This window comes from Petaurus breviceps, unplaced genomic scaffold (genome assembly GCF_028583685.1).
Source record: "Petaurus breviceps papuanus isolate PSGF00001 unplaced genomic scaffold, PetGlider_PUasm1.0 688, whole genome shotgun sequence".
Taxonomy (NCBI): Eukaryota; Metazoa; Chordata; class Mammalia; order Diprotodontia; family Petauridae; genus Petaurus; species Petaurus breviceps.
The window spans coordinates 20,759,484-20,781,612 of NW_027186457.1; the positions used below are offsets into that span (position 1 = coordinate 20,759,484).

General features: G+C 38.6%; 1 protein-coding gene across 1 annotated transcript in view; it reads right to left on the minus strand.

The window, feature by feature from the left end:
• Nucleotides 1-22,129, minus strand: part of LOC138174276 (ceruloplasmin-like) — a 47,549-nt gene that overhangs the window by 4,950 nt on the left and 20,470 nt on the right. Inside the window, exons 7-16 of the mRNA XM_069104440.1 lie at nt 18,804-18,943; nt 16,769-16,903; nt 16,132-16,361; nt 14,296-14,446; nt 11,585-11,797; nt 9,138-9,345; nt 7,910-8,052; nt 3,550-3,678; nt 2,356-2,462; nt 827-1,043 (exon numbers count right to left, since the gene is read on the minus strand). Of these exons, the coding sequence (XP_068960541.1) occupies nt 827-1,043; nt 2,356-2,462; nt 3,550-3,678; nt 7,910-8,052; nt 9,138-9,345; nt 11,585-11,797; nt 14,296-14,446; nt 16,132-16,361; nt 16,769-16,903; nt 18,804-18,943 (1,673 nt within the window). The remainder of the gene's footprint in view (nt 1-826; nt 1,044-2,355; nt 2,463-3,549; nt 3,679-7,909; nt 8,053-9,137; nt 9,346-11,584; nt 11,798-14,295; nt 14,447-16,131; nt 16,362-16,768; nt 16,904-18,803; nt 18,944-22,129) is intronic.

The window sequence follows — 22,129 nt, forward strand, 5'->3', positions numbered from 1 at the left end:
TCTCTCTCTCTCTCTGTCTCTCTCTGTCTCTCTCTCTCTCTCTCTGTCTCTCTCTCTCTCTCTCTCTCTCTCTCTCTCTCTCTCTCTCTCTCTCTCTCTCTCTCTCTCTCTCTCTCTCTCTCTCTCTCTCTCTCTCTCTCTCTCTCTCTCTCTCTCTCTCTCTCTCTCTCTCTCTCTCTCTCTGTCTCTCTCTCTGTCTGTCTCTTTCTCTCTCTCTCTGTCTCTCTCTCTCTCTCTCTCTCTCTCTCTCTCTCTCTCTCTCTCTCTCTCTCTCTCTTTCTCTCTCTCTCTCTCTCTCTCTCTCTCTCTCTCTCTCTCTCTCTCTCTCTCTCTCTCTCTCTCTCTCTCTCTCTCTCTCTCTCTCTCTCTCTCTCTCTCTCTCTCTCTCTCTCTCTCTCTCTCTCTCTCTCTCTCTCTCTCTCTCTCTCTCTCTCTCTCTCTCTGTCTCTTTCTCTCTCTCTCTCTCTCTGTCTCTGTCTCTGTCTCTCTGTCTCTCTGTCTGTCTCTCTCTCACATTTTGGTCCTTTCTTGTTGTTCATTCTATTGGTCATAATTCTTCTTTACAACTTGACTAATGTTTAATGTGAAAGTGTTTTTAGAACTGTATCATATTGCATGCTGCCATGGGGGAGAGGGGAATAAAATTTGGAATTCAAGGGACTGTGGAACTGAATGCTGTAAACTAAAAGTGAGTAAATAAACAAATTAAAAATTAAAAACAAAAAAGAAAGATCTTCCAATGGGTCTCTGATCCTCAGTCTACCTTTCTAAAGCAAACAGAAAGTTGGCTGTTGTTAACTACATTAACTGTGAGACATAGTATTACCATGTAGTTGGTTGCTTAAAATAAAGTCTGGATCATCTCTGTTTATTTTCTCTGGATGTGTAGAATACTTTTTGATGTTTTCATCAAAGTACCAGGATTTATTCTCATCAAAAATAATAAAAGCAAGAACTAGATTAAGAATGTGACTAGCGTCATGGCTCTTGGTGACGTTTTGGCGACAGACTAGCAAAGGTCCAATTAATCCACTGTAGAGATCCTGAAAACACAAATCATATCAAGACATCGAATTATAGGTTGTGATGGTGACTGTGGTAGTAAAAATTTCCCAACATCTAGAAGGTAGTTAGATGGTGCAATGAAGAAGGAGTTCTGGGCTTCGAGTCAGGAAGACCTGGGTCCAACCTTCTCTCTCCCTCATCCACCGCACCCACTTCCTGCAACCCTAGGACTATCTGTATGACTTTGGGTAAAGTATTCAACCTCTGCCTAATTCAGTCTCTTCTTTTGTAAAATGGGGGTACTAATAGCACCTTCCTCACAGAGTTGTTGTGAGAATTAAATGAAAATAATATTTGTAAAGCACTTAGTACAGTGCCTGGTACATGGTAGGCACTAATTAATTAATAATTTATAACAACTAATTAATAATATTAATAAATAATAACTAAATAATAGCTAATTACTAAGTGCTTGTTTTCTTCCTTCTAATGACATCAAAAGAAATCTAACTAGATCTAACTGGGCAATAATGCTAATAACGTATTTAGCATTTGCAGTTCTCTAACTGAAGGAGAGTAATGCAATGTGACGACATCTTACACTGCACAGTTGAAAAAAGAATTAAACTTTTCTCATTAGGCACACACACACATACATACATACATACATACATATATATATGTATTTTAATGGAATCAGCTGTAATTCTAAGATTTTTAATTGCCTCATTCTTCAGTCAATCAACAAGCCTATATTAAGAGCCTACTATGTGGGATAAAAAAGATGAAACAGTTCCTGATCCCAAGGTGTTTACATTTTATGGGTTCTTGGTAATCATAGTATGGTCATTGCATTCTGTCTTTAAATAACAGTCACTTTTGGTGCTGTTCAAAAGAAGAGATGAGAGTCGTTTGTTTCAGTGGGAAATTTACATAAAATTGGGCTGTTTTTTTCTTTTTTGAGACTACTCTCCTTGTCTCAATCAGGTTGGATATTCAATGGTGATTCATGGACCTGGTGCCATTGTCGATCAGTATAGCAATTTTAACCTGCTCCATTTCCAACAGGGCTGGTTTGCCCCTCCTCCTGGAAGCTCCCAATTCTGAGGGAGCTTTACCATACTAGTACTAGATGTAGTGTGCATGCCTGATGGACTCTACTGCATCTCAGAACTCCTGAACTCAAGCAGTCCACCAACCTGAGCATCCTCGATAGCCGGGATTACAGGCATGGGCCAACACATCTGACTTTGACTATAATTTTTTTTAAGACCCACCACACTTTCCTTGTATCATGTGTCTGTTTACATTAAAAACACCATGAAAACAGTCATGTGATGGACAGCTTACCTTAACTAGATCCACAGTTGAATAATAAACCCAGGGTATGCAAACAGAGTCATTTTGGGTAGGCCCAGATCTTTCAGGGATTTTCCACTTATATACTCTTATTTCCCCTGTTGAGGCAAATATATTCTACTTAAATCATTTCAAATAAACAACTATCGAGTACCTACAATATTAATTACCTAGATGTTTTCTCTCCTTGCTTCCACCTCATACAATTCTTCTTTTCCCTCAAACTGCAGCTCAATCACTGCCTTCTACATGAATACTTTCCTGATCCCTCCACACCTGCTAGTAATCTTCCACCCAAACTACTTTGTAGTTACTCACTTTGTATTTATCTTCTTGCTCACCTATCACCCACTTCTTCAAGTCTTGCAAGCTGATTTATACTGATAGAGAAATCTCTTTGCAAATCTAATTATAGGGAGATGTAAATTTACAAAGCATTTGAAAAAATCACCATCCAAACATAATTTCTAAGCTTTACTCTCCCCAAATTCTCTGGACAAGATATTTTCCTTTAAAGGTGTGGTTTTTTGCATTAAAAAAATTTCTAGCATAGAGTTAGAAACACTTGAATTCTAATCTTGCCTCAGACACTTTCTAGCTGTGTGACCCTGGGCAAGTCACTTAAGCTCTATCTGCCTCAGTTTTCTCTTCTGTAAAAATGGGATAATAATAGTATCTGATTCCCAGAGTTGTTATGAAGATGAAATTAAACAATATTTATAAAGTGCTTTACAAACCTTAAAACATTATATAAATATTATTATTACTATTATTATTACTGGTCATCTGACCTTCATATTATAAGATTTTTGTGGGGTATAATACTCATTATAAATCATCCCATGTCTTGCCTCAACTAAGATTCTATTTCACATCATAGTATAGAGGTGGCCCTGGTTCCTCAAAGAATTGCAAGGTAAATACAAACTCTGGCAGATCCTCACAGACTGGAAAGGTTCAAGAATGGGCCTGTTGATGAACCAGACTAGCTGAATTAAAGAGGTCCATTAACAGGGGAACCAAAGACCCACAGAGGTTCTCAGTGATCATCTAAGAAATCAGATTAGGTTTATTATTTCTTTTTGCTAGAAAGAAGTCCTTACACAGAAGAAATCATCCCTCCCCCCCCTCAAGCATTCAAGAAAGACTCCTCATCCTAGATGACTTTTCTCCTCAAATAATTACCTGGTTTTGTTGGAGTAACAACGGAATAATCTGTTTTCACTCCATGAGCATGTATAGAATAAGGCCTTTTGGCTGTATTTTTAAAGACAATTGTAATTGTATCTTGAACATCTGCCTGAATCATTGGACCTAATGGGAGTAAATAGAGAGATACATTGGTGTTATTTCACTTAAAATATAAATGTTAAGTTATCTACCCTCCCAAACACAAGCATAGTGATTTTCATCAGTTATCTTTTTATTTAACTGTAGCTCCTTTGTATACAACAAGCCTTCCTCTCCCCCTCACAAAGTGAGTTCCCCCTAAAAAGACTAGTATAGATCTATTAATAATGTCTTATCGCTACATTTCTTAATATGCACTTTGTTAAATGTCTTTGCTATGAACTAATTGTATACTCTGGCTGATAAATAAAAGCAAGCACATTGGTGGGGGCTCATGAATTATTGTTTATTTGGGTTTTTATTTTCTGTGCCAGTGCAGGACCACAAAGTACCTTAAACCTAGCATAGTCTTGTTAAAGGCACCTACTCTATAAAGTTTTTTTTTGGGGGGGGGGTTAGTGCCCTTGATTTCAGTTCCCTCACATAATATTTAAAAAAAAAAGTTTTCTGTAAAGTAGGGAGATTTAGGGTGAGAGGATTGGGCAGTTAGAGTGGGAACTGTAAGCCTACCAAAATGAATGTAGCAAATAAGGGGCTCATTGTTGGTTTATAAAGCATGACTTTCAGCTGCTTTCAAGATTTTGGTGACCTAGATTCCAGAACACCATCTTTAGAACAATGGCCTCTGTAAGAACCATTTGATATATCAGATTACAGCATTCCTGGGGGTTTAAAAATTGAGCCAGCTCTTTTTTTCTTTTCTTTCCCAATGAACCAAACAAAAATCTCATGTCAAGGGGCCAAGGGATAGGAGGAAAGAGGAATATATTTTCTTGATCTCTCCACTCTGTCAAAAATGTGATAACCTACAGCAATTGCCGATGAACAAAATTCATATCATAGCACTGAAGAGACGAGATGGTTTAGCAGGACAAATTGAAGGACTGGAAGTCAGGGACCCTAGCTCTGAGACTTGACCCTGACATTTAGGATTATAGATTGAGAACTAGAAGAAATGTTAGCCATTGTCTAGTCCAACTTTTTGGTTTTACACATAAGGAAACTGGCCTATGGAGGTGATGTGACTTGTCCTAGGTCACAGATAATAAGTACCAGAACCCAGCACCTCTGATTCTCAAAGAAATATTGTTACAAACTATGTGATCATGGGGAAATCAATCTCTCTGAGTTGCGCTTTATCTGTTTCTTAAGAATGATGCAGGGGCAATATTTTTGTTTTGGCAACATGGCATAGTATTGGGCTTGTGAGAGAGAAACACATAAAGACATCTTTCAAATGTAACCTCTGAAACTTACTAGTGGTCTTAGTTTCCTCATCTGTAAAATGGGTACAACTTGTATTCCCTCCATAAGAGGATTATGACAAGACTTTGATAAAGTAAAGTCTCTTAAACACATTGCAAACTTTATTGCACTATACATGGGGGTTGTTCTTAGATATTTATTTTATGTTCTCCCTCTTGCTTGCCAGGATCTCTGTGGTTAAAGTTTGCTATAGAATATCGTTCTGGATAACACAGATCTAGATTTGGTGCATCTGGCTAAGACTCCTGAGACAAAATTATTTCAGAGCATACTGGACACTAAGTAAGACCTTTCCCTACATTAGCTCAGGATTTAGACTCTGGAATCAGGAGTTCTCTGTGTGGGGTCTGTAAGTAGGCCTTATATTTCTTGACACAATGCACAGAATGCTGGTCTTGGGGTCAAGAAGACCCAGGTCAGAATCTTGCCCCAGACATTGACTAGCTGGATGACCCTGGACAAGTCACTTAACTTCTGTCTACCTCAGTTTCCTCACCTGTAAAATGGGGATTCTGATATCACCTACCTCCCAGGGTTCTTGCAAGGATAAAATGAGAAAGCATATATAAAGTGTTTTGCCACAATAAAATGTTATAGAAATATTAGCTGTTGTTATTATCTTTTTCTAATTCCCCCAACTGCTAATTTCCTCTTTTCTAAGGTACCATATAATTTAACTATTTGCATATATTTGAACTTACTTTGCATTTATGATGCATATATTTCCATATATGCTTGTCACCCTCATTAGAATGGAAACTCTTTGGGAATGGAGATAGTTTCATTCTTTGTATACGTGTCCCCAGTACCCTTAACAAATACTTGCTGACTGACTGATTAATTGATTAGTACTTTTACATTTCAACAAAATAAAATTTCCTTGACATTTTCTCTGTTTCTTTCCATCAGAGGACTATTTGCTACCCATGCTAGGAATCCCCTTGTCTTTGGCATAAAGTAATGTAACAATCTCAAAGAACTGTAGTCTCGAAGTATATTTGGGTTATCTAGCATGTTACTTTTGGTCCAAACTATTTTAATGATTAACAAATATTGGTACTTTTAAAGTCAAGTAAAATCCTGCAAAATAGGAAATAAATACCTAGGTACTCCTAAGAATGCTTATTTTAGGACGCTGAGGAGGGTGTGAAGACTCTCTTAGACAACCCTCAATACTAATTAATTCTCCAAGCTCCCCTCTTTTTATGGGGTTTGAGGACCTTCCACATTTGGGGAAACCTTCTCTGCTGACATCAAGGAAGACAAGGAGGGTAACTGGAAGGGCAGATGAGGAAACCAAAGGAGTAACATCCACTTAAAAAGCGTGGGCACATCAACTAATCAACTGAGGATTTCTAACCTCAAAATGGGATGCAACACACTCACAAAACCTACAAAGGTTCAAATATGGCATATGTGCCCAGATGAAGCTGCTTCTAGGTTTCATGTCTGGGGAATCTAGGATACAGTAGAGAGGACACTCTTGGCTAAAAAGTTCTGCTGCTGCCCCCCAGACCAAGGTTGATTTTTAAAAATGGATACCTAAGCAGCATTTCTAAGGTTTCTTCCAGTCTCAAAATCCTAATCCTGGAAGAAAAAGTGAGTAGAAGTTGCAAAGAGGCAAATTAAGACTTGGTGTTAGAAGAAAGAACCTGTGAATCGAAAGTGTTGGATTTTTTTTTTCTATCCATCTTCTGCTTTAAATGCCCATAATTCTATGATTACCTATCTGTTCTTCATCTTAGCTGGATAAAAATGTTTTCATTTTTCAAGCATAAAGTTTCAACTATATATATATATATGCACATGTATATACATTTATACACACATACATATATATAAATACACATACACATACATATGCATATGTAGTAATTCAACCTGCTTTTAAAAATAGCAGATAGGAGGGATGGCTAGGTGGTGCAGTGAATAGAACACTGGCCCTAGAATCAAGAAGACCTGAGTTCAAATATGAACTCAGACACTTAACACATACTAGCCATGTGACCTTGGGCACGTCACTTAACCCCAATTGCCTTGCCTTCCCCCCTCTAAAAATAAAAATAGCATATAGGGGTGGCCAGGTTGCACAATGAAAAGAGCACCAGCCCTGGAGTTAGGCGGACCTGAGTTCAAATCTGGCCTCAGACACTTAACATTTACTAGTCATGTGACAACATTTACTAGTCATGTGACCTTGGGCAAGTCACCTAACCCCAATTGCCCTGCCTTCCCCCCTCCAAAAAGCAATAAAATAAAATTAAAATAGCATTTAATAAATTCAACATGTTATTTTCAAGCTATTCTGCTCATTTGGTTTTGATTTTTAGGCAAACACAGTCACACAGCTAGTAGGTGTCTGAAGCCAGATTTTAACTCAGGTCCTTCTGACTCCAGGATGGGTGCTCAATCCACTGTACCACCTAGCCACTCCTATTGAGTTATATTTTAATGAACAATAGGATATTGCTTATAGTCAAGTCCTTCTCCCTCTCCCAGTTCCAGTTTCTTAATTTGTAAAATTAAGGGATTGAACTAGGAGGTGATGTTGAAGGTTCCTTCAAGTTCTAGATTCTACAACTCCTATGATTTTAGTATCTTGCAAATCAAGCCTTTGCAGCTTGATGTGGAGAGAGCAACGATGGACTGGCTTGGAATCACATAAAAGACAAAGCTGCATAGTTCCAGGCAGTATTTTGTCCTCAGAAGCTTGAGCTAGTTAACCACATTGGAACTGAATTTTGAAACTATCTTCAGGGTCTATTCTGTGGGGTTGTTGTTAGTAAGACTCTAATTAGCTAGATAATGCCCATTTATGTCTGTCCAAATCAGTTTGGGACTCTTATGAAGTGGAACATTATCAAAGAAAAGAAAGAAAAATCTGACCCAGGTCATATAGAGCAACCAGGTAAATCACACAGTTCAGTACCTAGGATATCCAGATGTTTGTTTTCTTCTGTTCTTTGTTTTGGAGTCTTGAAGGTGCGGTCAGTGAACTGAGTATAAACAACTTTCTTGTATTTGAAACCAGAATACCAAATAAATCTTTTATTCAATGCTATATCTGTTTTACTGAAACACACAGACACAAACAAACTTAATTTAGTTCATTTAATCCTTTAAAATGGGTAAAGTGCTCAAATTAAAACTTTCATGAAAATACCATTATTCAGAGAATAGATACTCTATTTCCACCCCTGTAGTCCTAGTTTGGAAAAAGAATATTGGACTTGTATGGCTTTGATTCTGAAATACATCTTCAGGTACAATCCGACTGGTCTATCAGCTTTTCCTGTACATGGGTACCATCTTCTACTACCTGCCTGGTCTTTGCCTTTCAGAATCCCCAGCTTCGTTAAAAGCACTGTTCTTGGGTCACCTCCTCCCTACAGGTGGCCCTTTCTAGTTATTAGCACTTTTTTCTTCTTGAAATTTTATTACTTTGTATATATTTTATATTTCCTAGTTCCCTCAGCAGAAAGTAAGCTAACTGAGGGCAGGGACTAGCCTATGTTTACCTTTGTATTCTTAGCTTTAAGGACCACACCCAATACCTAATATGGTTGTAGAGTGGAGCTAAAGCAAGTTTTTAGGAAGAAAGTGAATGAAAGACCTCAAATGATGTGAGGAAGAAAGTTAATATTGTCAGATAAGAATCAAACCCTATGGCAGAAATAATATCCCTTATATCAAGAAGGATAATAGTTAATATACTCATTAAACAGTGTGAAAGAATGAGGAGAAAGGGAGATAGAAAGAGATAGAGATATATGGAGAGAAAAAAAAAAGACAGAGAATAAAAGAAAGGAGGGTAGAGAGATGGAGACAGAAAGAGAGACAGAGAGAAGAGGAGAAAGAGATAGACAAAAACAGAAACAGAGAGGGAATGAGAGATATTTCCATAATCAAAGCTTGTGGAGATTTTAAATCAGAGGGCGATTCAAACTGAAACAAATTGAATGTAGCTTCCTATAGAATGTAAACTTCTAGTTTTAGTTTTGTCTTTGTACTACCCCAGTGCCTAGCACAGTGTTTCATGAATGCTTGTTGGATTGAACAGGAACTCATATATACAGGAAACTGAGAGGAAGGAGCATAGGATGGGGGTACATTAGCTTACAGTTAGAGATTACCAACCTCTCCCTCCTCTTTCTTACTTTGTTCCTTGTAATTCACGAAGTTCATTTTCCCACTTCCTGCTGGGAGAATAATCCCATTCAACTTCTACTGCAGCAATGTAATAAATCTTATTCTTCTTATAGTTTGTATTGTCTTTGAAAGGCTTGTTGCATTGTTTCACTCGGTATTTATGTTTAATGCCTTCTGTATAGTGGTCCGTTGTGAGACAAACAACATCAAATTCCCCTAGGAAAGTAAAGAAAAAAAGATGTCATTTTGAGGATTATGTGATCGGTGAATTTATCAGACTCCCCTTCACTATATGAACCTATTCAAAAGGCATTAACAGAATGTAAGTGCCAATAAAATGTAGGCTCCCTGAGGGCAGAACTATGTGGTTTTTGCCTTTATATCTCTAGCACCTAGTCCAGTTGCCTTATTCATAGTAGGTTTTCACTGGGTGCTCCTTAAATTGAATGTATACCAACAAAAATGTAATGAGACAGCAAGTCCTTTACATTAAACCAACCAACCAATGAAATCCTTACTAAGGCTCTATGCTACATAACAATAAATCCCACTAAAAGACAAAAGATCTTTGTCCTTTTATTTTATCCCCCCTTCCCCCCTCAGACTAAGGCATTTCCAGACATCACAAGTTTATATACATTATGCATTGATGCCACTTTTCAGTCTGTTCTTTAAGAGCACTTGTGTTCTCTTATTTAATGAAGTTTTAATTTTGATAGAGAATGAAAGTATTTGGAGCAATTAAAAGATAGGGTTAGAAAGGAAATTTACATAGACTGGACTTTAGGAAAGAGAATAGAGAAAAGGGGGCAGAGTGTGGCTTTTGTGGTTCATGAAGAGTGGAGAAGTCTAGGCAGGAGCAGGAACTTTTACAGCCAGAAGTTTACGGAGACAAAAAGAGAAGTGAATTGTCATTTAGAGGGTTTAGTCAGTACAGTAAAAAGGAAGCAAGGGAGGGAAGACACGGCTATCAGAGATGCACAATTATCTTTAGGAGGCTCCAGTGGTACAAAAAAACCCCCCCAAAAACAAAAAATGAAAACAAATAAACAAACCCCTCCCCTCCCCCCAGAATAACATCATACATTTTGAGTTGGAAGAGACCTCGGCTGTCCCCTTGTCATCCAACTTCTTCATTTTACAGCAGGGGAAAGTGAGGCCCTAAACAGGGCAGTGACTTGCTGGAAGTAACACAAGTACCATGGTGGCATTTGAACCCATGTACACTGACTAATTCCATGTTTTTTTCCCATTATACCACACTACTTTCCTAGATAACATTTCTTCCTTTTTTTTTTTTTTGCTTTTTTTTGGAGGGCAATTGGGGTTATGACTTGCCCAAGGCCACATGGCTAGTAAGTGTTAAGTGTCTGAGGCCACATTTGAACTCAAGTTCCCCTGACTCCAGGGCTGGTGATCTTTTTACTAGATTTCTTCCTTTTTTAGACTCCCACAATTTTACCTAATTTGGAGCTATGTCCATATGATACCACATGACTTTCATGAGGGAAAAAATAAAGCAATCAGTAGAACTATTTGGCACTGTGGTGGCAACCACACTGGCATGCCCAGGATAGCTGCCAGCACAGGTTCTTAGATCTGATTTACTAGGAAAGATAGCTGTTTAGCAATATGTTTTAATTACATTCACTAGTTCAGGGGAAAAATAAGCACCCTGAACTTCAGAGAAAATACAAGCAGAGAAATAAAGACAACAGACAGGGCTCTGACTGCCTGAATCAACTATATACTTTACAGACCTCCCTGGATTGAGAGAGCCTTTACATCTACCTCTGAACATATATTCCTGAGCTACAGGAATAAAGTACTTTGCCCATAGTCATACAAATAATGAGGTAGGATTTGAGCCCAGACACTCAAACTCCAAATTTACTGCTTTTTTGCATGCTGGAGTAAATGCACATGGAGACCCCAAGAAAGAGAGCAATCATAGGAGCCCCAGAAAATTGTGCAAACCTATGCAAATTAACCCAGTGAGGCAGAATATCAGAACAACGGGAAAATCTTCCACAATGCTGTTTGTGTCTTTTTGATGTTGTTCATCGTAGAAACATTCCTCCTCAGTCACTGCCAGTTTGACTTTGAGGAAGTCATTGAACCTTACAGAGTCTCACTTTACTCTTCAGTAAATGAGGGAGTTAGGTGATAAGAGGGATGCCACAGTTTCTTCCATCTTGAAATCTATGACCTTGATCTTTTTCTCTTCTTCTATTTGCCACCACAGGAGCCTCCTGAAAATAATTGTGCATCTCAGATATCCATGTCTCCCCTCCCTTGCTCCCTGTTTGCTCTGCTGTGCAGCCTACATCATCCAAATTAAAATTCACTTCTTTTGTTTCTGTAAACTTCTGGCTGTAAGAATTCTGATCCTGTGCAAAGGGTACCTTCTACTGACAACATGAGAAGTATTACAGAGTAAAAATTAAATATTCACCTGTGGAATCTGCTGTCATAAAGAGAGTCCTGGAATTTTGTGGAATCACATTTACAGTGTCGTCCCTCCCTCCTAAAGAGACAAAAGTGTTTCCTGAAAAATATAGCCCATGCATATCTTGTTCTGACCCCACACTGAAGACGTGCCATGAAATGTTGTCACCTAGGCACATATCAAGTCCTGGAAGATTTCCGAACATGTATCCATTTACAGCTGGAAGAGTTATGGGAAAGGAAAAGGTGTTAATTATTATTATTTTCACAAATACTTCAAAGGACCACAATTTCCTTGAGATGGGTCCTCGGTCCATCAACACATATCATATCTGCTCAACAACTCAGTAGCAATCTTATGACAGTCACTATTGTCAAAAATGTTGTCCTATCTTCTTGGGGTCCTTGTATGTTTTGCAAGTGAGCAAACTTGATTCTACTTCATAGAGTCCAACTGGCTTGTTTACCTATGAGGAAAGTATTAATTGAAAGAAGTGGGGTTTCAATCCAGGTTTTCTGACTCTAGAGCTAGCATTTTTTTTCTTGGAGTATCAGGGCTTGGGGCAACAAATACTTTATCACTGGGCCTGTATTGTTAGCCCATTGTAGTATTCTTTGAGCCCCTTCAGGTTCATCACCTTGAAGGGGCCAAAGTGATCTTGACAAGAGATTAACACTCCTAAGTATTTTCATCTGGAGATCTTAAATAATGAAAAACCATAGTCTTCTTATTATGATCCCTTTCCCTAGAGGGTCTATAAAATGTCACGATACTTTTATACAACCTATTAGGCCCTAATCAATTAAGTTTCTTCCTCTCTTTGGGGGCAGGCAAAGTTATAGCAAGTTCCTCAGAAATCTAATTGCTTTTTTTTTTTGTTAAAGCAATTGGGGTCAAGTAACTTGCTCAAGGTTACACAGCCAGTTATTTCTGGGTGTGGTGGTAAGTATCAGAGCCTGGATTCCATCCCAGGTCATCGGGACTCTGGGGCTGGAGCTCTTACTCACTGCACCACCTGGCCGCCCCTAAGCAATTGGGGTTAAGTAACTTGCTTAAGGTTACACGGCCAGGTGTTTCTGGGTGTGTGCTAAGTGTCTGGGCCCAGATTTGATCCCAGGTCATCCCGACTCTGGGGCCAGTGCTCTTACTCACTGTGCTACCTGGCCACCCCTAATTGCTTATTTTTAATAAAGCAAACAAAGTAATATTTGTCGGGGATCAGAGTTGTGAAAATCCAAAACCAGACTAGGTGTCGCTGCTGTGAAACTTTTCCCCGCACCATTAGGAACATTAAAAACTGATTTTTTCTTCTGCTTTAACCACCAATATCTATTCCCTCTCTCTGGCTTCCATATTTTTTAAATGTCTTATGTATTGAAAATAATAGCCTCGTTAGTCGTAAATAACCCAGAGTTTAAGTCTCTAACTGACTTGAAGTTCACTACTTCAGTGTATCTGAAACTTTCTAAAGTCTCAGAAATATAAGCGGTTAAATCTCAAGACATTTGATCCAATCTTCCTCCTTCATCCAGGTGAATGAATAACCCAGAGGTGGGCATCTGCTCCTTTAATAAATTCCTCTGATAAACAATTCCCATGCTTTTCTTATCCTTATGCTCAGAAACTCTGTTCAATAATTTCCTTTTTTTCCCTTTTATTCATTTGAGTCAATTGGTTTTTCAAGAAACCCATTTAGTTGTATTTTCAATCTTCTTTCCTAATCCTAATTGAAAGGATGAAAAAAGATATACTGCAATGTTTCCAATATGACTCAAGCCAATATTACTATTGGGAAAATCATGTCCAAATAAAATGGGGTGAATTGGGAAAAAAATCATCATTCCCCTGCTTGAGAAATTTCAGTGACCTCCTGTTATTCCTATAACAAATCTTAAATATCTGCTTGGCATTTTAAGTCCTACACAATCTAGCTCCAGCTTATCTTTCCAGGTTTATTACATATTGCCACACAGTGTTATATGAGCCGGAGAAGAGGAGTAGGCCCTCTCCATCTGCTATATATTGCAGCCAAATTGCCCTCCTTATTCTTCCTTAAACTTGGAGCTCCATCTCTTTGCTCCTGCTGTCCCCCAATGGCTAATAGGCATTCACTTCTCATCTGTGCCTCTTAGAATTCCCAGTTTTCTTCAAGGCTCAGATAATGTGCCATCATCCAAGGCAAGTCTTTTCCCAACCTACTTTGTTGTGGGTACTCTCTCCATCTTCCTGTAATTATCATACTTGTTTTTATGTCATATACCCCAAGTAGAATATTAGTTCCTTTTGTACAGGAACTGTTTTATCTTTGTTTGGCTACCCCCAGGGAGATGGCATAGCATAGCACAGGGGACAGAATGCTATCCTGAAAGCCATAAAGTACCACCTGTGATACATACTGACTGCATCACTCTAGGCAAGTGACTCAGACTCCCAATGCCTCAGACATCTCTCTAACACCATATAAAGAAAATACTGACTTTCTGGTGGAAAGAATGTCCTCACTTTGAATCTCTCCATGCCATTGAAACTCCAGGTTCCTCCCTAACCCCAATGCCTGGCTCATTCCATAGTAGGTGCTCCTAAATGGTCTGGATTTAATTGGATTATTAAAGACTGGGTCTCTAACCCAGTCCCTAAAGACCTTGAAATGTAGACTGCAGAGAGAAGGATATTCACTACTTCATTCAATTATATGATGAAATAAAACTCTCCCTTACAGGCCATTCTGTTAGATTCTTGGAAGTCTGGATCTTTCTTATTCACTTGGCTGGAGTTTCCTGTAAATTTTCTAATATTTTCATCCAAGTACAGGCTTTGATTCTCATCATAGATTGTAGGTACCAGGTAGAATTCCTTGTCTATACCTTTCTGTGAATGAAATAAGAAAAGTGAACATGAGACAAGGCGGATCTTTCTGATGCACCCATTGGGTCTTCATGTGGACAAATCAAAGGGTGGAGTAATCTTGAAAAAGGGACTTGGAGATTCATGATAAATTTGACTGCCTAGATTCTCACTATTATAGATATTGAATTAAAAAAAAACAGAGAAGATCTTTGAGTTAAAATTTGGAAGATAATTTATTATAGAATCAAGGTTGGAAGGGTAACTCCTTGAAGGAAGTAATCCTTGCTTTCTAAAGGCAAAGATACTACTGACTTCCTGGAGGGCAGTTTTCAGGATTTAATCACCATGAATGAGCCTCATGAAGTTCTACTTTTATTTATATTTGTTGACTTCATTGGGAATCGATTTCTTCTTGTTATGGCCATTGATGGAAATAGAGCTCAAACGGACCACAAATGATCCATGTAGGGAATTCCTAGGGTCTGAACACCTTCCAACAATGCAAATAGCAATTCTTCTCTGATTTAATAGATAAATTTTAGGGAGTTGTCTGAAGGATGTGGAGGTTAATAATATCTAAAGAAGATAATCCCCAAATTGCTATTTGAATTGCATAATGAGAAAAAAATCCTATAAAGTTTCATTAATCCAAAATGTGAGAGGGCTAGCCTCTCAGTTTTCTCAGAGTGATGGCACCCTATCTGATCAACTTGCTTTCCAAATGGGTCAAAAATATAAGTTACTGATGTTGATAGTTGTAGTTCTAATGGGAAAGATGATCTTGATTAAGAGGTAATGTGACATAATGGGTAGAGTTCTGGTTTTTAGAGTCAGGAAGACCTGTAGTCAAATCCTGCTTCTAACACTTACTATCTGTGTGACCTTGGGCAAGTCACTTAGCCTTTGCTTGCCTCAGTTTCCTCATCTGTAAAATGGGAATAAAAACACCTACCTCCCAGGGTTATTGTGAGGATCAAATGAGATAATATTTGTAAAGTGCTCAGCACAATCCCTAGCACAGAGTGAGGATCAAATGAGATAATATTTGTAAAGTGCTCAGCACAATCCCTAGCACAGAGTAGATATTATGTAAATGTTAGCTGTTATTTTTTTTAAAAAGTGCTCAGACCATCTGTGCTCACTTCTCTCTTGGCTCCTCTCCTGAATCTGAAGATAGATGGAGATAGCAAACAGAGAGAGAGACAAAGAGAGAAAAAGAAAGGAAGGAAGGAAGGAAGGAAGGAAGGAAGGAAGGAAGGAAGGAAGGAAGGAAGGAAGGAAGGAAGGAAGGAAGGAAGGAAGGAAGGAAGAAAAAGAAAGAGACCAGGTTCACAGTGACATTTCATATGAAAACTCTGTTCTTCCTGTTCTCAGACCACTTCTCCATCCATTATGCCACACTGCTCTGATTAGGCCCTAATCAATTAAGTTTCTCCCTCCCTTTAGGGACAGGCAACATTATAGCAAGTTCCTTATGCTCTATTTCTCAAATACTGATCTTTTAAGATATTTTGTATCTTAACACTTTAAACTTCAAATAAAATAATTTCACCTTGAAATATAGTATGTACTACGTAAAATGAGAATTTGAACATGCCCAGATTTCAGATTGCCTAAGAACTCTGTGGACAGCTCCTTTGGTTAGATCCTAAATCAGATATGATGAACACACAGGTCTTTCCACTTTTCTGTACTTGTAATCTTACCAGTCTATCATCTGCACGAAGACTTCCCTTCCTACACACTAGAAGAGGCCCAGACATCCCGCTGTTGATTTCTCTAACCATGTCCAGGGCAGAGTAGTATAAGCAGGTCAAGCAAACTGGATCAGCGGAGGTGGGACCCACAGTTTCTGGAATAGTCCATTCATAGGTAAAATTTTCCCCGGGCTCTATACTTGAAGAAGGTGTAGGTGTACCTGGAAAGAAATAAGTAACTTAAGAGGTCAGAAGTTATGTCATTAGGAGTAGCCTGGGGTTCTTGAAGAATTGAATCCAACATTTTAGGTAAAGGTTTATTTTCTTGCTCAAATTGTATTGGAATAGTGCACAGAAGGACTATTAGTCAAGGAGGGTCATTGAGGCAAAACTGGAAGGGAATACCTTGGAGGACGTCCTGTTCAAATTGATCGTTTTACAGATAAGGGAAATGAAGTCCAGAAAGGATGATTTACCCAAGGTCATAAAAAGATTGGGTAGCAGAGCCATGCATCAATCCAAGGTCTTCTCTCTCTCTCTCTCCTGGTGCACCTTACTAGCCTGCCTGATCTCCTGAACTGCTCAATTCAATTCAACAGACCGTTGTCAAGTGGCTGCGATGTGCTCCATGACTACTTACCTCCACCAAGCGTCATATAGTGAGATCCTTCATTACTCTTGCTTAATCTCACGCAATGAGGCTGAATGCTGAGGGGATACCTAGCTCTGTTGAGAAAAGTGACCAGGATGGTGTCTCCTACTTCTGTTTTAATGACAGGGCCTAGAGACAAGCAGAAAATGAGTTTGTAATACACAATTCTTTTAAAATGGGAACGGACAGGCTATGTTGCCTGAAGATAAATGATTTTGTGAACAATCAGCAAGCATTTATTAAGAACCTACATATCAAGCACTGGGGATACAAACTATTGTTGTTGTTCAGCTGTTTCACTCATCTTACTCTTCATGACCCCACTTGGGATTTTCTTGGCCAAGATACTGAAATAGTTTGCCATTTCCTTCTCCAGCTCAATTTACAGAGGAGGAAATTGAGGCCAGCAGGGTTAAATGACTAGCCCAGGGTCACACAGCTAGTAAGTGTCTGAGGCTGGATTTGAACTCATGGAGATGAGTCTTCCTGACTCCAGGCCTGGTGCTCTATCCACCGCACCACCCAGCTACCTTGGGGATACAAGTACAAAGAATGAAACAATTCCTACTCACACAAGGCTGACATTCCAATGGGGCTGACAAGGATAATGACACTCTGATCCTGAAACGTGCTCAGGTATGAATGAATGACAAATGAGTGAGCATGTACTATGGGCCAAATAATGGAATAAGTTTTGTGATAAGATATACAGAGAGACAATCCCTGCCTTCAAGGAGCTTACATTTCAATAAGGAAAGACAAAGGTAGTCATGGTCAAGGAAGAGAGTTTTGGGCCGTGGAGTCACAGAAATGGTGAATTGATGTAGGGAATGTTCCCTTTCCAGAAGTCATAGCTTTGTTGATTTGATTACTGTGGCCAGAACAAGAGATGGAAAACAGGTTATTTGAGGGGATGAGAGAATCCTCGGATCCCAGGAGATTCCACTGGTCTCATCTGAAGCATTGAACTGGAGATTCAGATCTGGAAGGGACCCTACAGTTCATCTAGTCCAATGCTCTCAACTTATAGAAAAGGAAACTGAGGTCCATAGAAGTGAAGTGACTGACCCAAGGTCACAAAGCAAGTAAATGGAAGAAGCAGGATTGGGATTCAGGTCTTTTGACTGCAAATCTAGCACAGTAACCTGCTGTTTCCTTATTTGTCTTAATATAATTCTTGAGGGGGTGGCTAGTTGGCACAGTGAATAATAGAGCATTAACCCTGGAGTCAGGAGGACCTGAGTTCAAATCCAGCCTCAGACACTTAAAACTTACTAGCTGTGTAACCTTGGGCAAGTCACTTAACCCCAATTGCCCCTCCAAAAAAAAATGCAATTCTTGAAATTAAAAAAAATCTGCATTGTTGGATGAAACAAATTTTCTTGTTACTGATCTTGATGTGTGAAATGATTATGTCATTGTGACTATGTAGAATTTATATATAGATATACGTGTATGTATATATACGCATACATATACGTGTATGTTTTATATGTAAATGTATATGTATAGCTATGTCCATATTGATGTATATGTGCATGTTTGTTTATCTATATTGACAAAAACCTTGTATATATGCAGGAGTGTGCTGAAACCATTTCAAACCAGCTCCTGAGAAATAACTGTCAACTTTTCAATTGGAACATTTATAACTTGGAAACCAGCACATGCTGCCAGTCTAGTCTTGACTTATTAATTTGTTGACTGTAGGCTTAAGAAAACAATGGGGAATGTGTTAATGTTGCAGATTAAACTGAAAGTGTGTCATGCACACTCTAATTTTTTCATTTTTGGCAACCAATATGACCTAGTAGGTAGAGAGCTGTCCTTTGAGTCAGGAATACATGAGCACAAGACTTGCCTCTGACAGATTCTGACTATGTGACCCTGGGCAAGTCCCTTGACCTCTCAAAGTCATACTGAAAAGGTACCAATTTTTTTTAACAGAGGGAATTTTCTTAATAGAAATTCCTGATATCAATAAAATTACAAGTTTATACCCCAAGCCCTCAAAGTCCCCCAATTTTACCCAAAAGTCCAAGATGTTTTTCTTCAGGGAGCCTTGTTTTCTTTGTTAGGAAGGAATCATCTGTGTATGCCTGGTATTGCAACTTTATGTAAGTTCCTCCAATTCTTTTGGGACCTTGAATGAAATAAGGTGCTGATTCACTGTGTAAAGATAGCGGGAAATTACAATTTCAAACTGCAGAATCAGAAGAAAATTCAAGAAATGATACAAATTTGTCCTAATTCCTCTCTATAAATTTAGCCTACTATCTCAGATTTTAAAAGATGCCACGCCTGTTTTTTTCCAGAAAATGAACGAATTTTTATTTTTAATTTACTGTGTGTATAGATGTTACTTGTATGCATTTAAAAGGTTTTAACTCTCCTCATCTATAAAAAGGAGTTGTATTAGGTTGTCTCTACATGCTGGACCATCCATCATCTGACCATCATACTCCAGTGGACTTTCATAATCCAAAAATGAATGAATTAATGATGAATAAATGAAAATCCACTTATTAAGCAATCATTATGTATCATATACTATGGTAAATGCTGGGAATATGAATAGAAAAATGGGTACAGGCACCCCTCTTAGGGAGCTTCCATTCTAGGCAAGAGGGAGAAAAGAAAGTTTTGATTGATATGAAGGTTTGGGTGTCTTAAGAGTACTTAGCAGGGTGACTGGCAAGGCTCAAGGGTTCTTAGGTCTGGGATTTGGAGGTCATAGGGCAGGAGGGATGGTAAGGCTTGGTAAGGCTCTGCCTCATCAGAAGGAATCAACTTGGTGATTCCCATCTCCTCCAAGCTCTGTAGGTAAATGAGTGACCCAACTAAGTTCCAGGCTGTCCCAAGACTAGGATTGTGGTGAGGGGATATCAGGAGAAGGCTGCCTGCACTTATGGAAGGTCATCCAAAAATCATCAAAACTCAGAGCTGTATGAGAGAAGATTTTTATCAACTAGAATATCTCTGAGATGACATGAGAGGATCTTAGAATCCTGGGAAGGGAAATGAGAAGGAACATCAGAGAGCATCTAAAACAATCCTCTCATTGTGCAGATGAGGAAACATTCCCAGAGAGGTGGAGTGATTTGGTCAGGGTCACCAAGGTAGTGTGGAATAAGTGCCAAGGTTACTTTTATTCTATGCAATTTTGACTTCTGGATGTGGAACCAAGATGGCGGAGTAGGGAAGCACTCAACGGAGCTCTCCCAGCATTCTCCTCCAAGCAACTTTAAGATAGTGCCTCCAATCTAATTCTAGAATGACAGAGCCAACAAAATTCAGAGTGCAATATTCTTCCAGTCCAAGATAATATAAGAAATCTGAGAGGTATGTGATACAGAGGAGGAAAACTTATATGGATGAAACACCAGTGGTGGGGCTAGGTGGTGGTGACAGAAGCAGCAGCAGATTTGGGAACTCTCAAGCCAGAAATGATTAGGGGACCTGGCAATTGGCCAGAAAGAGATTACAGGTTACCCCTGTGCTAGCACTAGACATGGGATTGGATGTTGTCAGGCAGCTCTATTGCCTATACCCACTTCTGGGTCATAGTTCAAGGGCAGAGTGAATTACTTTAGGTTGAGGGAAACCCTGAGGGGCAGTAACACTTCCAGTCCCAAGGGATCAGAGACCTTTGTTTGCTGCCCCAAATGAGAAAGGAGCTTTAGGAGCAGTGTTGATTGCAATCCCAAGAGACTGGGGCCTTTCCTGGGAAAGGACCAGAATATAGACCAAGAGAGCAGTGACCACACCTCTCCCCAGATCACACCACCTTGGAAGCACCAGAAATTCCAACACCACCCCAAATAAAACAAAACAAAAATGAAAACAATAGAGTAGAAAACATCTGAAACTTGGGACAGACTCCTCCTCCCAGCCCTCCCCATGCCAGGAACAGAGATTAACATAAAGTTGTAAATCAAGAAATAGGAAAAATGAGCAAACAATAACAACAAAGAATTTGACCATAAAAAGCTACTATAGTGACAGGGAAAATCAAGATAGAAACTCAGAAAAGAAAATGAACCCAAAACATCTATAAGCAAAGCCTCCAACAAAAATGTGAATTGGATAAATACCCAATAAGAATTTCTAAAAGAGCTAAAAAAATGATTTTCCAAATCAAATTGAGTGGTGGAGAAAAAAATTAAATAAAGAAATAAAAGCAAAGGAAGATAATTGTGAAAAGACAATTAGCAACTTGGTAAAAGAGGCATAAAAATACTGAATAATATAACACCTATTCTATGAAATTTTAAATTCAGAAGAATTAAGAATAAACACAGATGTTTATCCTAACAAACAAGAATTGTAAGAAAAAATCACCAATAATGCATAATTCCAGTAATGTGCATTTTATAATAATAATACAGGAGGGGGAGGGGAAAGACAGCTGGATCCCTCATTTGTATTTTCATACTTGTCCATATTTCACAATTATATGTGATTATATCTTCTCTATTAAACTGAGATCTCTTGCTGAGCCTCACACCATGAGCTCAAATCTAAAGACAGGATCTGTGGCATATTTATTTGTATCTCCCTTGCATATGGCTTTATATGAAGTGGGTATTTAATAAATGTTAGTTGAATTAAATCAATTGTTTATATTCTAATATGCCTAACTCCTGAGTTTTGAGCCTAAGAACAAGAAATAATCAATAAATTTAGTTGAGATATTGAAATTTCATTGATATTACTGAAAAACATAGATTTAATGTTCTTTACTAAAGATAGGCTTAATACTCTACCAAATACTTATGCATTTTTAGTGTAAAGTGGGAAGATTTGATTCCATTCTTCCATGTTAGTTGATACAGTCACAGGATATAGTTACATATGATGATGTAATGAAGCATTAACTTTTATGAGGTGTAAACACTTCTCTGATTGAGACAGAGAAAAGATCAATGTGATTTAATTGAACAAACAAATTAACCCATGTCCATGTGGCCTTTATATAGCTAAGCATTGAAAAGTTTGAGGAAATTCCAAGTTGGGAATCAGTAGCAGTAAAGTGTGATTCCTACAAGGAGGTAGAAAGAAGAGGGGATTTCCCTGTTGAGTATAGTTATGACTTGCTTAAAAAAGACAACCTATGAAGCAGTTTGAGAATTTTTTCCATTTGAGAAAGTTTGAGATGTAGAGGGAACAGAGAAACATACTCCAGACAGATATGGGTACAAGAATGGCAGCCATCCAAAAGAGGATGCAGCTTAGCAGAAGGGGGACTCCTGGTAGTACAAAAGAGGAGTAAAAGCTATAAGGAGGACCAGAACATGAAAACTTAGCTGAAGAATTTGTTTAGCAAAGATACCATACCCGAGATAAACTGCATGA